The following is a 19354-nucleotide window of genomic DNA, read 5'->3' as shown; positions in this document are numbered from 1 at the left end:
TTCAGCCTGTGTTTTGAGAGTTACAGAACAAAATCAATAAATCTTGGGCACTTGTTGTTATCACTTTTAACTCATCTTAGGGTTTCTATATAAGCAAGAGCCATATGCTTATTTTATGTACCAAGAGCTACATGTTACATATTTAAATTCTTTATCACCCTAGTTTTGAAAATGTTCGTTCACTGAAGCTGTATTATTCTGAGCTTCTCATAGACTTTACCACAGTTTATTAGAAAAACATGCTAACCTAACTGGTGAAGTTGGTTTACACACCAGATGGTAAGTAGTCATGTGGATTCATCATAACAAATGGTTCTGTGAAAATATATACTGTGTTCTGTATGCTTCATGTGACCATCAACCAATCTTGACTCTCTCTACATATTAGAATGGTTAACAGGTGGACCTTTGGTCTAAGAATGAGTGGACCCGGGTTTTGCTGCTACTTAAACCTATGAGCTTGGGGAAAGTTATGTCTCTGAGGTAGTTTCCTTGACAGAAAAACAAAAGCTTGTCCTAAGTAATAAAAGATTGTCCCCAACAAAATCTAATTATAGACTTTGGTGTAAAACCTTATCTTTATGATGAGGTATCATCTTAGTACCTGAAACACATCTTATTTCTTTAAAAGGATTTAAGTGACCTCTGCCATCCTGTATTCATGGTCATTTTTATGTGTTGAGAAAGAGAGAGAGAGAGAAGAGAGAGTATGTGTGTGTGTGTGTGTGTGTGTGTGTGTGTGTGTAGTATCTGAAGGTTTTTATTATACATGGGTATTTCCTTTAAGACAATGAGGAATTGTATTTCTATTAATTTTCAAGTTAATGACTTCCTGCATTTCATGTTTGTGAATTTTACTGCTGTCTGGGAACTTACATGAATTCTCTTCAGCTTGGAAACACCAACTTCTGTTTCTCTGTGGCTTAAATATTCTTCTTACACAAGCACCTGCAGTTGAAGGCAAGTCTTTATTTGTCTGTGTTGCTTCTAAGACTAGCTAAATATCTCCCCTGACTCCCAGGAGCTACTGTGTGATTTTGACACTTAATAAATGGACAGATAAATATCAATAAGTAACTAACTTCTCTTGTGGAGATTGAAATCATCACATTTCATGCTTCTAACTCTTACAACTTCGAAATTGAAAACAGATATCACCTCTCAAGATCCAATAAAACAGCAACATTTGTAATAAATTTTGAATACAGAGAGGTCAGTGATATATAATTTACTTCTAAAATATGCAAAATTGTACTCAGTGTATCTTTTTTAGAATATCAGTGTTATTTTCTAACAAATTTGCATTTCATAATGCAGACCAAAATAGTGTATACATATGAAGAGGCATTATTTCAGCTAAACTACATGACATTGTAGAATTTGGGGCTATTTAGTCAGAAAACACTTACTGAGCAGAAGCCAGGCACTGGGCTAAGTTCTGAACTGTTCCTATGCAGAAGGAATTTGCAAGAGTAGTCATGGAAGTGGGGAAGGGTCGTGCTTACATAAGAATAAACAGTCAGATTCCATGGTGTGCTTGAAAGCATTTGGAGCACTGCTCAGGATACAGGTTAGTAGGCTCTCTACTTCTAGAGTAGGGCCTGAGAATTTGCATTTTTAATGAGTTTCCAAGGACACTGATGCTGGTGGTCCTGGCAGCATACTTTGAGAGCCACTGCAACAGTATTACTAGCTGATGAAATGCAAGTGGAAAGTAAGAGGTAGGATATAAAACTGGAAAATTGCACTTAGTGTATATCACAGGAGACATAATGTCAGGGTTTTGTAGTCTACTTAATAAACATTTATTGAGTGCTTACCATGTACTTGGTATTACCTTCAGATACCCATAGTCTGACAGTAGTGAGTCTCAGGCAGAGCTAGGAATATTGAAGTAGAGCTTGAAAAAATAATGATTGAATCTTATTATTTTATATTTATGGAATGGAAAAAAGTTCTTATTTTTTCTGTAATATAAAGTACAAAAGGGTGAGACTTTTACATTAATTGAAAGGAGACGTGGGGTAAATGTTGAGAAACACTGGGCTAGTACATCCTAATTTATGTGAAATTTTGAGAAAAGGTATAATCTGTTGAGAGTGTTTCGGCCTGATGAATGGTGACAGGTCACAGGTTGGAGGGATGGGACCAGTTAGATGTCACTGTAAGGAAAACCTGGCCTCCATACAAGGAATGGGGAGGAAGGGATGAGCGAGATGGCACAGTTGGCATCTTTAAGACTTGGCCATTGTCTGACATTGTCTAAGAGGGATTCTAGGGAAAAAAAAAAAAAAAGGCATCCAAATACATAGAAGGTTTCAAATGTAAATGACCAGATTGGTTATTTCCTGGGTGGTGGCAATAGAACTAAGAAACCCAATAAAATGACACATGAAGGACAGGTGACAGATTTGATCTCAGGCATTTAGAGTTCAAATACCAGTTGATACGTAAGTCCAGGAGCTCATATGCACATGTACATGAGCCCATTGAACAAGCAACCAGTGACTGGGACAACCAGAGACTGGTCTTGTGATTGGGATGTAGATTGGAACTGTCATACAAATTTTATATTAAAGTGATAGAATTGAAAAATGAATGAGATCATCAAGGGATCTAATGCCTCGGCCAGTTGATTATTTTTATATATTTAATTATTTGACTATTGATTTTCTTTTATTTCTTACATATTTAAAATATGATTAGACATTGTTTTTGTAAGACATCATTGCTTTTATTAATTTTTCTTACTGCCATGATATATCTTCAAAACATAATGGGGATGGAAAAGGAGCATGATTAAATAGGGAGAGTAGAAAAGAAAAAGAGGATTCATTCATTTATTCATTCAACAAACATTTGTGGAAGGTCTGTAGGAGCCAACCACTAAGCTGGGTGCTGGGGATATAGTAACAAACAGCAGGCATTGTCTTGTCTGTATAGTTTGATCGGGAAGATATCCTTTTCAAAATGACATAAATCATAAAAATGAATTTATAGTTAAGACTGTATGTTATAAAAGAAAAATAAAGGATTCATTACAAAGGAGAGCCCTCCTAAGCAAGTGACTTTTGCTAAGTTCAGAAGAATTTGTAAGATTAGGTTAGACGGACGGAAGGGGACATTTCCAGCCAAAGGGTACTATTTGTAAGATCTCTAAAGCAGAGTGCTTTAAAGAGCACCCTTGAGTGACTCTAAGAACATAAAGAAGGCTCTGCAGCAGAAAGCTAGTAAGCGAAGGGGTCAGAGGTAGAAGAGGAGTGAAATCACACAGAGCCGTGGCGAGTTCACGAAAGATTTTAAAGCAGGATAACACTGTCATAGTTCTCAGTCTTTTAAGATCACTGTCAGTGCCATTTGGAGATTAAATTGGGTGGGCCATGTGAGGATGGGGAGGGGTGGCGGTTAAATGGCAGTTACAGTAGTCCGGATGAGCAACAGTGGACTCGGGTGGTAGTGGTACACAAGGAGAGAGCTCGGAGAGTTGGAGAGGTTTGGGATTTAGAAGTAGATAGGTCTGAGAGATTTTTTTTTTTTTTTAATAAAGAATCAAGTAATTGATGGCAGGAGGGCCGAGGAGGAGGTCTAGGTGACTGAGTGTGATCGCTGAACTGGGAAACACTGCCAAGGGAGGGAGGGGTGCCCTTCACCCTTGAGTCTGCCGCACCTTTTCAGGTCTACCTCTCAGAGTCAGTGGTGCCTTGTCAGACTCTCCTTTCATCTTCCACAGATGCCCGAGGACTGGACGTGCCTCCTGCAGGGCCCGTCCTGTATGAGTCTCACCTGCACTGAGCCCTGCTGCTCCATCTTCCTTTTTCTTTACATTCCCGTGCTTGAATTTGTGTGTTTTTCTTGAAGTGGGCTTTTAAGAAACAAGTCATTGCCAGCCCCCATCCCTCCTCTCATCCTTCTGTTTTAGTAACAGCCATCTGGAGAGAAAACATTGACTTGTATCATCTTAACTGTAGTAGAGATGTGAAAAACTGGCAATGAGGAAGAGGGGAGGGTGCACCGTAGCTGTCTGTGGAGGTTTTATTTGATTCTGGGGCTCTTATGGCATGTTATAAATGACTGCCTGCCTCACTGTTTCCTTGACTTGATCCCTTTCAGGTTTTAAGTGTAATATAATATTAGTAGTATGTACTAGTTCACTATGAACAGCTAGAAAGAGGCATACTCAATACAGCTTTGCAGGGAGCTGGTCCCCTCCACTAAAGGCTTAATGGAGAAATCTTTGTGCAATCTGGGTACTTAAAAGAGTTAAATAGATTTGAATCAAATGAATCAAAAAGTTTTCTACCTTTCTCCTCTCCTCTCTTCAATTTAAAAGGCAATAACGCAGTTCTGGATATGTAATCAAATGTGGTTTGTCAGTTGCTTGGCTAGTTGAATGGGAAGGAATTAACATTAAATCAGGACTATTTGCCATCAGTCTTGATAATTTGTAAGAAAGAGTAGAGAAGACACTGATGAAATTTACAGATGAACCAACTGAGCAGTCCCATCAGGAAAGAACGAGAAATTAACTTTTAAGTGTCCTAGAGAGACTGGAAATGGGCAGGAAGTAGCCAAGCAAATATCACCCTGGAAAAATGCGTCTAATTCCTCTGGGGGGAAAAAAACAGTACAAGCTACATGGCTGATAGTCAAAGAAAGGAAAAAGAAAATAATTGGGAAAAGTGCTTTAGAAAACTCTGATATTACAAATGGTCTCCAAGATTTTGCAAGATTTTAAGGCCTATGTGTGTTTGTTGGATTTAGGAATGCTTTTACCCCAATGGATGTCAGAGATACTCAAATAAAATTAGGATGTAGAGAACATTTAATCATAGTAGGATTTCTTTCAGGCCAAGGGTTTTGATCTGTTTAGTTGGTTCATTATTGTCTAGTTTATCTAAACTCTTTCTTCTAGCGTTCATTTTGTTATAACTCAGCCTCTTTCCTGTTTCCAACTACTTAGCTACTCAGAGCTAGCTATACGGCCAAAGGAAGAAAATATACAAACCCCAAGATTCAGCTTCTCTTCATCTATGATAATCTATCTCCTTCCTAAGGGAAAAATTTTAGAGCACTGTTCTAGTTTTATAAGGGCCTTCCTTTTGAGGAGGTTATATATCTCCCCAAATCTATATTCATTCCTAATACAAAGACTAAGTGCCTGTGGTCTTGGGGTAGTGCTTTAGATCTTTCATTTGTTAGCTGTGTGTGTGTCAACTTGCCATTGTTATTGTCACCCAGCATTGATTGTGGTTGTCACTGATAAATTAATCCCCCAAAGGGAAGTCCCACTCTAGCTGGGGTCGTTGCAGCATCAAGTGAAGTGACAGTGAGAATGGAGGGCAGCCACAGCCCTGGAGAAACGTCATCAGGGTTCTGTTGCATAGTAACTGATTTCTCCCCAGAATAAGGCTAGGTCAGCAAAATGACGGAGACCTGGTGGCCAGAGGAAACAGCAGCGGTAGTGGAACATCAGCCCACCACCAAGATGGAACTATCTCAGAAGTCTCCAGAGCACATGCATGAAAATGTGTCACACATCCAAGAGATTGATGAACAGTTAGTCTTTGCTCTCCAGGGATAATCAAAAGAAGATACTTAATGCAAAATTTATATAATTATCTAAACAGGTTAACTCTGTACACAAACATTCATAGCACACTGAGTTATGTATTCAGAAATGGAATACTTCCCTAGAAAATACTTCAGAGATGGCTGTATAGTTCTACAGAAATGTTTAGCCAACTACTAAAGCACCTGTTCTTCTGCGCACAGTCTTATACTACTATTCCAATCTCTTATTTCCTTGTTTATGTTGTTCAGATTGTCAGTTAAAGAAGATTTTACTTATTTATTTTTGTGATACTACAGTAGAGCCATTTTCCTATCTTACAAATTGGGAAGGTCAGGCCTTTTTTATTTGCTAAGAAGTTTCTTAGTAAACTGAAAGGCCCCAGAACATTGGAGTTCTTAAAGAACAGCACAGGTTTTTCTATGTGGCAAGATGCACACAGTTCCATTTACTCAATATTGTTAAAGTTAACATTAAGAAAAATAGTTTGATGGAGCTCGAAGGAACTCAGTGAAAACATTGACTCCGCTTAAGCCAGTAGTAACATTTTTTTAAAATTTATTTTTATTGTAAACAAATGGGACACATCTTGTTTCTCTGTTTGTAAATGAAGTAGAGGCATACCATTTGTGCAATCATACATCTACCTAGGGCAATAGTTTTTGATTCATTCTGTTATTCCCCCCCACCCCTCCCACTCCTCTTTTCCCTCTATACAGTCCCTCCTTCCTCCATTCTTGCCCCCCTCCCCCCCATCATGTGTCATCATCTGCTTATCAGTGAGATCATTCGTCCTTTGGTTTTTTTGAGATTGGCTTATCTCCCTTAGCATGATATTCTCCAATTTCATCCCTTTGCCTGCAAATGCTATAATTTTATTATTCTTTATGGCTGAGTAATATTCCATTCTATATATATATACCACAGGTTCTTTATCCATTCATCAAAAAATTGAAGGGCATCTAGGTTGGTTCCACAATCTGGCTATTGTGAATTGAGCAGCTATGAACATTGATGTGGCTGTATCTCTGTAGTATGCTGATCTTAAGTCCTTCGGGTATAGGCCAAGGAGTGGGAAGCTGGGTCAAATGGTGGTCGGTAGTAACATTTTTGAAAGACCATTTAAGAAGTGAAGATAGTGAAATTGCACCTTATAAATTGTATAAACTGTGAAGTGTTCATTGTAAGAGCATCTCACTGAAGGTTACACATTATCAGACATTTGTCCTGTTCTTCCTTTTACTACCTGTAGATTTGAGTCACTTTCATTTACATGTTATTTAGATGTTATTTTGTGATCATCTGTTTGCTTTAGGAAATTTCATAAAGGCATTATCAGAAGAACTGTTTTCACATGCTATACCTAATTATATTTAGAATATAGATTATATCCCTTTTTTATAAACTGAGTCTTAGATGTTTATATCAACATGTAACGGCCAGGTTAAAACCATTTTTACATTGCCACACAGACATCTGGAACTGAACTGAAAGTAAGGGAATGGAATTATTTATATTTGATTGGCTAAGTGGCTAATTGCTGATGATTAAGATTCAGTGTACTAGAAAATTTTAAATCAGTGTGGTTTGTCATACTGAAATTTGGGGTTATGACCACTTTACAGACTTAACTCTGATTATATTACTACCCACTACACTTTAGTAATTAAGAGTCATACTTCAGAATAAAATTAAACTCTGCTATTATTTACTGTTTCACTTATCTGAAAAGCAATGCTAAAGAATAAGTAGTAGGAATTGTATTTTTCTCTCATTAAGTACCTATAATTTCAGCAGTGCATGGTGGCACGCGCTTGTAATCCCAATGGCTTAGGAAGCTGAGTCAGAAGGATCACAAGTTGGAGGCCAGCCTGAGCAATTTAGCGAGGCCCTCAGAAAGTTAGTGAGACCCTATCTCAAAAAAAAATTAAAAAGGGCTGGGGATGTGTTTCAAGTGTTAAGCATCCCTGGGTTCAAACCCTGGTACAAAAAAAAAAAAAAAAAAAATCCATAATTTCTAGATGTATATTTAATATGCTCATTTACTCCTGGCACATAAACCTGTATCAGTCCACTGAGTACCTTTCATACCTTGTAGTTGGCCTTTGCTCTTCCATTTTGCCTGCCTCTTAGACCTGATGCATCAATATAACTTCACTGTTGTTTGTTCTGACAAATATTCTATATAACCATATTATTAGAATATACCTAGACTTCATTCAAAAATCTCATGCTACAACTTTGCCTTAAATTAAAGAGCAGAAAAAAAGAAAATAAAAGGAAAAGAAGAAAGATGTAAGGCATCTCATTGTCTGGTAAGTCCTCAGGGTTTTGTTATATGAACATTATGAAATTCACTCATGTTGGCCCCATGTAAACAAATTATTAATGTGTAACATTTTGTTTGTAGGAACTGCCCTGGTTTCTCAGATTCTGGCAAGTATGTACCCCCCCAACCGCCCCCCCCCCCACCAGCTCACTTTTACTTCTTTTAAATGAAAGCTTTTCTTTTTGATCTGATACTTCTTGGTCTTTTAAATATAGGTTCCTAGCATCTTTCCAATACCTTCAAATTCTTGCAGAGAAATGAGACATCAAGCTCACTTAGTGTGTCTGACTCCAACAGGATCGGAGAATTTCATTAAGTACCTGACTGTGCTCTGTCTCACTGTTCTAAGAGCCTCATGCTGAGGACAATCCTTGCTTGTCATCCAGGGGACTTAAGTTTTAGGTCAGACGTCTTTGAAGCTGACAGATATTAGAAAAAGAAGTACAAGCAACAGAGCCAATATTGAACAAGGACAGAGATAACTAATACTGTGATACAAAAAGCAAATGGGTGAGTGTATCAGTTCATTCCCACTTTAATATGCATGTCTCATCTTACTGTTGGGTATGGGGCGTCATAAAATACTTCGATTAATTAGTTTAATTGTTGCTCCCTAATAATTCATGCACTGGCTTAAGAAAAAGGGTACCAAAAAAGTCTGATGTTCTGGTGTTCCAGGGTTTATTATTTATTTACTTACTTTATATGTTTGAGGCCCTACTGTCTGTCCTTTGCCATGTGCTTGGTGCTAGACATTACGACTTTAGAGTTCAATGTGTGCATTAGTACTTTTACCACTTTCCAGACAATGCAGTCTTTTGGGTTACATGTTTTTAATTCTAAAAATCCTTAAAATCCCCTAAGACATTACAGTTATTTCTTGCAGCCAATGTTCATTCAGAATTCCTACACTTCCATTTTGTTGTGACCTATTCCTTTCGATATTTCCTTTCCTCTGTTTCTACTCATTTTCCTTCAACTTGAAATTTCCCCTTTAGTATTTCTTTCAGTATAGGTTTTGTATTTCTTCTAATGTAGGTGGGAGCCATCTTCCTTTTAAAGGAGAACAAAAGAGAGAGAGAACGAATACACACGTGCGTGTGTGTGTGTGTGTGTGTGTTACTATTTATTGAGTTCCAGGTTAGCAGTCATTTTCTTTTTTCTTTTTTTCTTTTGAAACAGGGTCTTGCTAAGTTGCCCAGGCTGCTTCCCATTCATAGTCTTCCTGCCTGAGCCTCCCAACTGATTGGGATCACAGACATATGCCGTGAATTCTGGCTTCTTTTTTGCCTTTTAAAGATGTCATTCTGACCAGCTACTCGGGAGGCTGAGGCAAGATCACAAGTTTGAGGCCAGCTTTAGCCCCTGGGTTGGGGTGGAGGAAAAGATGCCATTCTTTTATTTTGCTGTTTCTGTCTTTTCTGTTAAATCATCTGTTCAGCTATTATTTCCTTTCAAGGTAATGTATTTTTTTCTTCTTGCTGTCTTCATGATTTTCTCTTTGTATTTTGCTTCCAACCATTGTTAATTTTTCACATTTGTGTTATTTCTTTATGTTTCTTTTGCTTAGGGTTCACAGAGCACTGGACCTATAGCTTGAGCTTTCATCAGTTTTACAAGAATCTCATCCTTTATGTCTCCAGATAGTTTGTCTCACTACCTCTCTTCTCTCCTTCAGAGACGCCAACCATACGCAGTTTTTATACGCTGTGCCTCACAGGTCTCGTAAGGTTTTTTCCATCCCTTTGTGCCTCTGTGCTGCAGTCTGAAGACTGCGATGATGTTCTTCCTCTAGTAATTCTTTGTCCATCTGTGCCCAACTTGCTCTTATCCTCATGCTTTGGGCTCTTATTTTCAGTTATTCAACTTTTTAGTCTCTGAAATTCCAAGTGATTATTATTAGGTTTAAGTTTTGTGTGAACATTCTTGTCATCTATTTTATTGAATCTATTCATCCAGTTTTTAAAAAGTCTTTGCCAACTCAGTATCTGCATCACTTGTTGCTGTCTCCTGAAATAGGTTTTGTTGTTGTTGTTGTTGTTTTGCGGTGCTGGGGATTGAACCCAGGGCCTTGTGCTTGCAAGGCAAGCACTCTATCAACTGAGCTATATCCCCAGCCCCTTGTTGTTTTGTTTTTTTTTTTAGTTTTGGACATTACATATAGAAACTGGTACAGGTTTTGGATGATGTTTTCTTCTACCAAAAAGGCTTTACTTTTGCTTTTGACAGGCAGTTGGGTAAGGGGCAGATCACTTTAAGCCAGTCTGGGACTGAATTGATTTAATGCTGAGTTTGAGTCTTTGTAAAAGCCCTGTCTATTCCTGTTTCACTGTTATTTATAGACTTCAGTCCTTCTAAGGTTCCAATTAAAAGCCTGGTATATTTACTGGGCCGATTCTCCCTGGCAGGCAGGCTCTGAACTCCAGTTTGTCTTCCTAGTTTCACAAAACAGCCAAAACTCTGCTCAACTTCTTAGCTTCTTAGCATCCATGGTCTTGACATCTCCATGTTTCATTTTGCACTGAATGATAAATGTCCCTGTAGGAAAAGTGGGGCTGAAGCTCAGGTTCATATTTACCTTCTCCCTAAAATGTCAGCTACTCAACTGCTGTGGTAGCTCTCTGATGTCTTGCACAGATTTAAGATAAAAATTTTAAATATTTTTTATTGTTTGTAGCAGGATAGTTGCTCTAATGCAAAACACTGAGTTATAGCCAGAAACAAGGAATTTAATTTTTAAGAATTATTTCTAACAAATCATGGTATCTACATGGACTGCCCTGACCAGAGATATTTTTGATTTTTTGAAGTCAGATTCCCCCTTACTCTCTAATTTCATAATTGCTATCTAAGATAAATTCCCTAGTTATGAGACAGTAGAGTCTGATACAGTCTGAAAGAATATACACAGGTGTCTGGCTGGACATTGTGGGACCTGCCCTGGTCTCATCAGTCACACATCTATACCCATCTCAAAGGGCTCCCAGTGTCTTTTATACTTCCTTATGTAATGCAGTGTCACATTGTAACCATTTGTTTACTTGTTCGTCTCTGCTGGACTGGAGCTGGACCTCTGCTATATTTACCTTTTATGTTTCCAGTGCCTACCACAGTGCTTGACATCTGGAAGGTATCCAGCACGCACTGTTTAAATAAAGTGTTCTTCTAGATAACATTATTTATATCAACCATAATACTCATTAAATTCTCATTTGAATCCAGAAAAGATTTTTTCCCCCTTAACCTAAACCCATATTTTACCCTACTTAGAGTCTATGGATTACATGATTGAATCCATGGGGAATTTCTGTATTCCTAGAATACTGAGAGAGTAGAAGGGACTAACACCAAAGTATAGGAAGGGAAGACACTGATAACATGAACACTTTAACGGTCCCAGTTGAATACAGTCTTCAGGAGAACAAATAAGGCATGCCCTTCTCTTCCAGAGTCATACCTACCTAGCCCAGTGCTCCAATTCTGACATCAGTGAACTTCCTTCTGTGCCATTGTTCCTTCACTTTTTATTGGTTTAAGACATGCATGGAAAGACTTAGGTCATATTCAAAGCAGGCATATACTTTTTTTTTTTACTATATTATTTAAAGTTAAATTAGAATCATAATTGATCATATTGTACTCAAATTATTCTCTACAAATGACACCTAACATATTTGGTTTTTATTCCAGATGATTGGTGTCAGAATTCCATTAACTGTATGGTGAGTATATTTATTTATTTGAAATTAAAATTGGAATTATCTGAGTTAGAATTTGGTTTACTGACAGATATATTATTATTATTTTTTTTTCAGGCTTGTACCTACCTTCATTCTTAGCATTCGATGTTCCCAATAATTTGAGCCAACAGAATCCTAGTAATAGTAACATGGCTTCTTTTACTGATTTTCCTATGCATCAGAAACATACCATCTCATGTTTAAAAGGTGGAAATAAAGAATTTTTATCTTTGGGGCTGGGGTTGTGGCTCAGTGGGAGAGCGCTCGCCTGGTATACATGGAGCCCTGGGTTTGATCCTCAGCACCACATAAAAATAAAATAAAGGTATTGTGTCCATCTACAACTAAAAAATAAAAACAAAAAAATTGAAAAAAAGGGGATTCTTATCTTTGTCGTCTACATTACCTAGCTCCGGCATATAACTGTCCAGCCATGTGTCTCCTAATGTGTAAGGCCCAGTGATAAGTCACCTTAAGTATTTTTTACTCTCTATTTTAGAAATAAAAAATGTATTTATGAGCATGTAGTTTCAGTGATAGTGAAAGAGCTTGAACATCAACAGACAATAATGATAGATCTTAATACTTTCAAGTTTTCTATTAACAATTTGAGAGTATTAAGAGTGTGATCAGAGTAGACAGAAACTGAACAAGAGTCTGCCCTTGAGAGACAGTGTGAGATTTATGGGTTTTTGCCTAAAAGCATTCTCTAGTCTTGAAGCAGGAATTCAAGAAAAAGGTGTCAGAAGACAGTTCAACAGTAACAGAACAACCAGAAAATTAGACGGACAATCCAGTTAAAAAAGAAAAATTACTATCCATTTCCAAAAACAGGAAAATGTGATACTTAAGGGAAGTAAAAAAGATCAGTAGAAACAGACCCTGAGTGTGGCAGTACCGTGGTGCACACCTGTAATCCCAGCAGCTTGAGTGGTGAGGCAGGAGAACTGCCAGTCCAAGGCCAGCCTCAGCAACTTAGTGAGACCCTGTCTCAAAATACAAGATTAAGAATAGGAGTGGGGGGAAGTACTGGTAATGTGACTCAGTAGGTAGACACCCTTGGGTTTAGTCCCTCATACCAAAAAAAAAAAAAAAAAAAAAAAAGCAGACCTCAGATGACCCAAGTGTCACAGTTCGCCAACAATGATTTTAAACAGCAATTATGATCATGTTCAAGGACTTAAAGGAAAATATGCACAATAGATGAACACAAGGGAAATTTCAGCTGAGAAAGATACTGAAAAAAGAATCCAAGTAGAAATTCCAGAGCCGAAGAGTATAATAACTGAAGTGGAAAGTGTACTTGATGATCTTACCAGCATAATGGAGACAACAGAAGAGTCCACAAACTAGAAGATAAATCAATAGAAAGTACCCAGTTTGCAAAACAGAAAGAAAAAAAATTAAGGCACATATCTTAGTTAAAGACAGGAAATAAAAGTAGTGTGGAACCAAAGTACAATGTTCCAGCAATTATTTCTGTAATGAAAAAGAAATGAAAAATAAAGAACTCTTGAATTTTGAATTATTTTAGTATTTCCTCCAAGAACAAGAGAGTATGTATGTTTTCAAAGCAGTGTGTTTTTGTCAACTTTCAGAAGGCCGTTTCTCTCATGTGACCATAACTTTCTTAGCTTTCTCTCTTGTGCTTCTTTTTTTCTTCCTCATTTCTTCCTGTGAATGAGGCCTTTTCTTTCTGTGTGACTGTATTTGGGAACCACAGGAGCTAACTTCTGGCATTGGACTAAAACAAAGGAAGCATGTATGACAAATTGTCATTTCAGGTTCCATTCTGAGGTGGTTTGCTCGTTGATACATTTTCCTGTCATATTCCACTATAATTGTAATCTCCAAGTTTTTGATATTTCAAGCATCAAATCAGTTATTTTTAGGCATCAATCTTTCTTAAGAATCTGAATTCAAAATACCAAATGATACTTTGAAAGAAGCCCATTGTAGTTATCTATCCCTCAAGACACAGTTCTGTTTCTTTTGTTTTAAATTCTACAGGTGTTTCACCAAAACCAACAGCACTTTTAGTAGCAGCACCCTTCCTATGGTCCCAGTGATAGCACCTTATCCTCAGGATGGTTTGGAAATGAAGCCCCTCAATGCCGTGAAGATGCCTGTGTGTCTGGCTTCCACAGTCCCTGACTGTGGCCAGTTACCTGAGGACAGTATCCAGGACAGGGTGGCACCACTACCAATCCAGCATACCTGCTGCCAGGACAATATAAATGGCATCAATTCTGAATCTACAGAAGACACAGCAGAATTTAACAGAGGTACCGGGAGCTGGTTTAAACCTTAGGTTTCTAGATGATCTTTGGTTAGCTAAGAACTGTATCAAGGAGATTTTCTCTAATCACTCATGTATATCTTAAGAGACTGAGCAAGGGTGTTGGATAGTTCAGGAATAGATAGGACAGCTAAAGGATTCTTTAAAATTCTGTTATTACTCATGTCCTTTATCGCAGGTGGTTAATCCCATTACATTCTGAAAAATATATCCCAGGCTTGGATTCACTTTGCATCTGAGCACAAGACTTGCAGGAAGAATGCATTTTGTAAACATGGACTTTTGGAACTTTTGAGGGGTTCGTTTTAATAACCAGTGAATTGTATAACTTTATCAGAGCTCAATTGTATTTTAAACCTTTTTGTTTGGTGGGGGCTGGGTACTGGTGATCAAACCTAACAGTCCTCTATCATGAGCTACATCCCCAAACCTTTTTTTTTAATTTGGAAACAAGAGTCTTGATAAGTTGCTGAGGTTGGTCTCAAACTGACAATTCTCCTGCCTTAACCTCTCATATCTTCAGAATTTCTGGTGTATGCCACTGTACCCAGCTTTTTAAAAACCTTTTACGTCTATCTCCAACTTCAAACCAAACATAACCCGGCTCTACTTTTGCTCATTATTCTTTCTTTATTGCCCAAAGTAACATTTTTAGACTGCTGTGTGAAAAATCAGCTTTTATCATTTCATTAACTTTCCCAAACCTTTTCTCTTTTCAGGAGATAACTGTGGCCATTCAGAAACAGAAAACAAAATTTTAAGTTGGAAACCTCTGATTTTGCCACCTGTTTCAGAGGACTGTACTGAGAAGACTGCATGGTCTCCTCCTGGCATTCCGTCAGAGAACTCATCAGGGGTCCTTCTCCAACACCAGGAAACCTGAGGATGTGCAAATACATAGCCATATTCCCAATTCAAGCCAGTAACTGCACAAAACAGGCCTGGGAATGAACTGTGTGAAGGACATTAATTCAAATCACAGAAAATTGTTATTTATTTTTTGTAGTAATGTCATATGAATGTATCTTAAAATTTGTGTCCTTTTATATTATTTATGCCTTAAAAATTTCTTTCCCTATTCCTTCTTTTCCGCTCAGTAGGAAATGGGCTTTTGCATAGTTTTCAATCATCTGGAGAGCAGAGGGATCACTCCATGTTTTCCAAAACCCTCAGTGACACTGAAAACTCCTTAAGCCATGGGTGCAGTCTATTGACTGATTCAGCTGCGGGGGAGTTACACAGGCTGTTTAAAGTTGGCCACCATTCACATTTTCAGAAGGAAAACTGTCATTCAATTTTATGTTAACAAACCTGAGAACATTTTGAAATCAACCACACTTGCAACCTAATGTTTCTAATAACAGATCTGGCTGATAAATTTTGTAAGAGTGCCTTCCCCAGAGAGCTCATGTGGCCTGCTAATTTACCTTCTGTCTGCACATGGGCACCAAGCAATGTTCAGTCTTCTAGGCACCAACCATAACCAGTGTTGTGGACACAGAGAATGTAAGGTCTAATTGTATTATTGCAGAATGCACAAAGACAAGTACAGCCAGAGAGAAATTAATGCCTTAATATTCCACTGCTTTAAAAGCACATTAGTTTATAAAGTGGTCATCACTTGGCTCATTTTTTACTATTTCTAAGAGTAGGAACAACAACAACAAAAAAGACAACTGTAAAGCAGTGACTTGAAGAAAAAGGTACACATTTTTAAAAGAAAGAAAGAAGTGAAGGGGTACAGTGACCTTTCTTGACAGAAGCTCTTCTTCCCATTTCATAGGTATATGCTCATGGTGCCACACCACTTGACAATATTCATTTTCTCACTTCCAATATGTATAGCAGTTAGAAACATGCGAGTGAGTGTGTGTGTCAGCTTTTAATCACTCTAATAAAATGCCTGAGGTTATTTTCTTATAAAGAAATAAGGTTTATTATGGCTTCTAGTTTTAGAGGCTGCAGTCCACCATTGAATAGCCCCATTGGTTTAGGCCTGCACTGAGACAGCGCATCATGGAGGAGATGTGTGGTAGAGCAAAAGCCACTTATATCCCAAGCCAGGAGCAAAGGGAGAAAGAGGAAAGGGCACAGCCTCCTTCAAGGGCACACCCCAATGAACTAAAAACCTCACCCCACCTATGAAAAGTCCCACCACCTCCCCATTGTGCCACCCTGGGGACCAAACCTTTAAAACACTTGGACTTTTGGGGCACACTCAAGATCCAAAATATTGGGCTGGGGAGATAGCTTAGTTGGTAGAGTGCTTACCTTGTAAGCACAAGGCCCTGGGTTCAATCCCCAGCACTGAAGAAAAAAAAAAAAAAAAGATCCAAAATATAAAATATCAAGATCCAGAGTGTCAAGAAGGACTTAATGAGGAAAAAGATTGGTTTGTTTGTTTTAGTTTCTTGTTGTTTTTGTTTTTGTTTTTCAGAATGCATTGTAATCGAGCACCTAAAGCTTTGGTAAACAAAGCTCATGGATCACAATTGCTGCTTATCTGAATGACAAGTACATTACAACTGCCTTTAGAAGACTTTCCTTCTCAGTATTAGGAAAAGAACAACAACAAAAAAAAATCGAAACACTGTAAATGCATTTCATAGCTTGAGTCAGGTTTTAATGAATCACTTCTGTTTTTTGGATAGTGCATCTCTTGGGGGAAGAAACAAAAAATTATTCTCCTTACATAAAATCAAGCAGTTATAGCATAAGTTAAAAAAAAAAAAAAACATAAAAAACTAGTTTCTCAGAAATTGCAGTGGGATAGAATAATAGAATACTATGCTAATCAACTTTCTATGTAAATGCATCAGTTTTCCTTACATATGTTTATATATTTTATAAATAGAACTGTTAGAGAAAATGTGCTATTTCAGCTGGGTCACTAAGCTAGAGTTACTTCCAGTAGAATATAGTAAATATAGTGCTATAGCTGGATATTAGAGCTGTAAGAAAAGCAAGTTCTACATTCTGATATCCATGCCTGTAGTATACTAGATTCATTCTTTGTGTTGCTTAGATGCAATTAGCTTTGGAGGGGGATAGCTGCAGCCCTTACTTTTCTGACTAGCAAAGGACAAAGTCCTAGTACATAGAACATGAAGACATACCCTGACTGTACCAACCAAGTTACAGTAGTACTATCACAGAGGGAGTTTGAAGAAACTAGGGAATAGGTGTCCATGGCAGTCATTTTGATTCATGAAACAGGTGTATTAGCATAAGCCTTAGGTCAGAAACTGCTTCTAAAGATTGAGTTTGAATATGGGACTTGTCCACAAGGAAGAGAAAATTTTAACTTTACCTTTAGGGCAATCTCATTCTGGACTGCTTTATTTATATGATTAGTAACGCTGTTTTAAGTGTTATCCCTTTTATTGTATTTTATTTATAAAAATGCCTTTATATATTGAGATTTATAAATATGAATATAAATATAGAGATATATAGATATATATATATAAATAGCCTTTATTTTTAGGAGTTATGAGTTCTCCCTAAACGTGAATTGCTCTGAACTTTCATGCCCTGCAGGGTCACCAGAAACAGTCCTAATTAATGTCACTTCTCCCAGGAAATAAGAGGACATAGGACATTGTGGGGGACAGTACTAACATTTGTTGAAAAACTCCTGTGTCCCGAGCTCTGAGCTCAGTGCTAGTTACTGTTATGTCATTCTACCCTCAGGTCGCACAGTGAGCTGAATTGGAACCCAGTTTATCTGGAGTCATTCCCTGCGGTTCTCCTGGTTTTCCCATACTGCTTTCCAGAAGCACTGTGGTTCACTCCTGGTGGAACCTGTCCAGTAACTTGTGGTATCGTCCACCCCTACTGTGTGATTCCTCAGAGGCTCTGACTCTGTCCTACCTTGGCAGAGCTCTCTGATCATTACTCTCTCCAACAGTCCAGGGTCCTCCCCTGAATACCCTTCATGACGCCCCTGCCTGAGACCTTGATCTTCACTCTGCTCAGTTATCATGAAATTGGTCAGGCCTCTTCAGGTTCCTCATAGTCCTGGAGTTCTGTGTAAGTCTTCGTTCCCCTACTCCTGTCATTTCACCACGTCCTTTTGACTTTCTTCTTTCAGTTATGCACTGATGGTCTAATGGTACCTACCATACAAGCTAAATCGCAATGTTCAAAACCTTTTGAAGTCTCCTTTTCAGAAAGTATTTGTTGCTGGGTTTTGCTTTTATAGAATGATTCTCTGAAGACCAAGGCTTCTCTACTGGGTTGACCACATCACATCATTCCAGCTATAATACTGCCAAGAAATTAATGTTTATCATTGAACTTCATCCGTATTGCTCTTTTTTAAAGCAAAAAGTCTGAGATGCATGTTTTGTACCATATTGAAAAGTATGTTTTTATTTTCCCTAAGTTGTAATATTATGTTTGAAATTGTACATATTTTAAATGATGTAGCTTTGACAGGTTTTATTTGTTTGATGTGATTTTATATTAAAATGCTGCTTTCATGTAGAGTAGCCCTTGAATATGGGGATGCTCGGATACCCCTGTTTGTACAAAGTGACTTACGGTTTGTGATTGTGGGTGGGTGTATAGTCTGAAATTTTTTGGAACCTCCACTTCTGTCTTTGTGGACAGTCCTGTGTACATCCAAGAGACCAGTGAGTTATCCCTTCATCCTGACTGCAGAGATCAAGGCCCTGAAGGAGTAGGATATTGAGCAGTTGTTAGATGGGAAGGCTGAGCCAGGGAGCTATGAGGAGACCAAGGGACCCCACGCCGCAGGGTGACAGAAAGAGGAGAGAGAGAGAGAAGCAAGAGGATCGTGAGGAGGTCCCCCTCACACCTGCACTATTTTTTACCATTACCCAGGGCCATATCTAGGCGTATAAACTCCAGAGAGTAGAAATTTAGTCTCCTCAAAAGAAGAGACTGACCTTAAAAAAAAAAAAAGGAAGTTTCTACACTTCTCTGACCAGAAAGCCAAGAGAATCCTTTGTAGTGGGTGTGGCCCTTTTGTATTTTATTCCTCATACTTAAATAACTCTTCTTTAAATCTTAGCCCCCATCCTGAGAGCTTTAAGGGAAGCTGAAACCCTTTTCTAATAAAGTGAGTTTGTGAGAACCAAAGGAGCTGCTTAAGTTCCTCTCGGTTCTCTGTCTCCTGTCAGGCGCCACTTCCCTTATTACTGGCAGATTGTCCCCTGGCTGTCTGACGTTTCTTCTCATCTGAGTCCCCTGTGGAGGCAGCTCTGAGTCTTAACTACTCTCGTCGATTGAACAAGCATTCGTTTGTGTTCCACCCAGGTTTCAGACACACACGCACGCATGCACACACACACTTGGAGCCTGTGAGTCATGCTGGCAGCTGACGGAGTGTGACTTTGGAACAGCCCCTGTTCTCCGCCAGCCAGCTCTCCCAGTCTGGTGGCTGGATGCCG

At 38.3% G+C, this 19354-nt stretch overlaps 1 protein-coding gene across 13 annotated transcripts in view; it reads left to right on the top strand.

The window, feature by feature from the left end:
• The window catches only part of CDON (cell adhesion associated, oncogene regulated), a 94874-nt gene extending 77436 nt beyond the window's left edge, over window positions 1-17438 (top strand). For 4 of the 13 annotated variants that reach the window (XM_079104012.1, XM_079104010.1, XM_079104005.1 and 1 more), the window contains exons 19-20: window positions 13649-13923; window positions 14657-17438. In XM_079104012.1, the coding sequence (XP_078960138.1) occupies window positions 13649-13923; window positions 14657-14820 (439 nt within the window). In that variant the 3' untranslated portion in view covers window positions 14821-17438. Of the gene's footprint in view, window positions 1-821; window positions 3537-3730; window positions 6181-7826; window positions 7885-7979; window positions 8010-8113; window positions 8409-11588; window positions 11621-11713; window positions 11846-13648; window positions 13924-14656 lie in introns of those variants that run through there. The other 9 variants (XR_013757739.1, XR_013757741.1, XR_013757740.1 and 6 more) reach the window with 9 other exon arrangements.
• The last annotated feature ends 1916 nt before the right edge of the window (window positions 17439-19354 follow it).

Source organism: Sciurus vulgaris (genome assembly GCF_902686455.1).
Source record: "Sciurus vulgaris genome assembly, chromosome: 11".
NCBI lineage: Eukaryota > Metazoa > Chordata > Mammalia > Rodentia > Sciuridae > Sciurus > Sciurus vulgaris.
The sequence above is the reverse complement of the archived record's forward strand: the minus strand, read 5'-3'. Positions and strand labels throughout refer to the sequence as shown.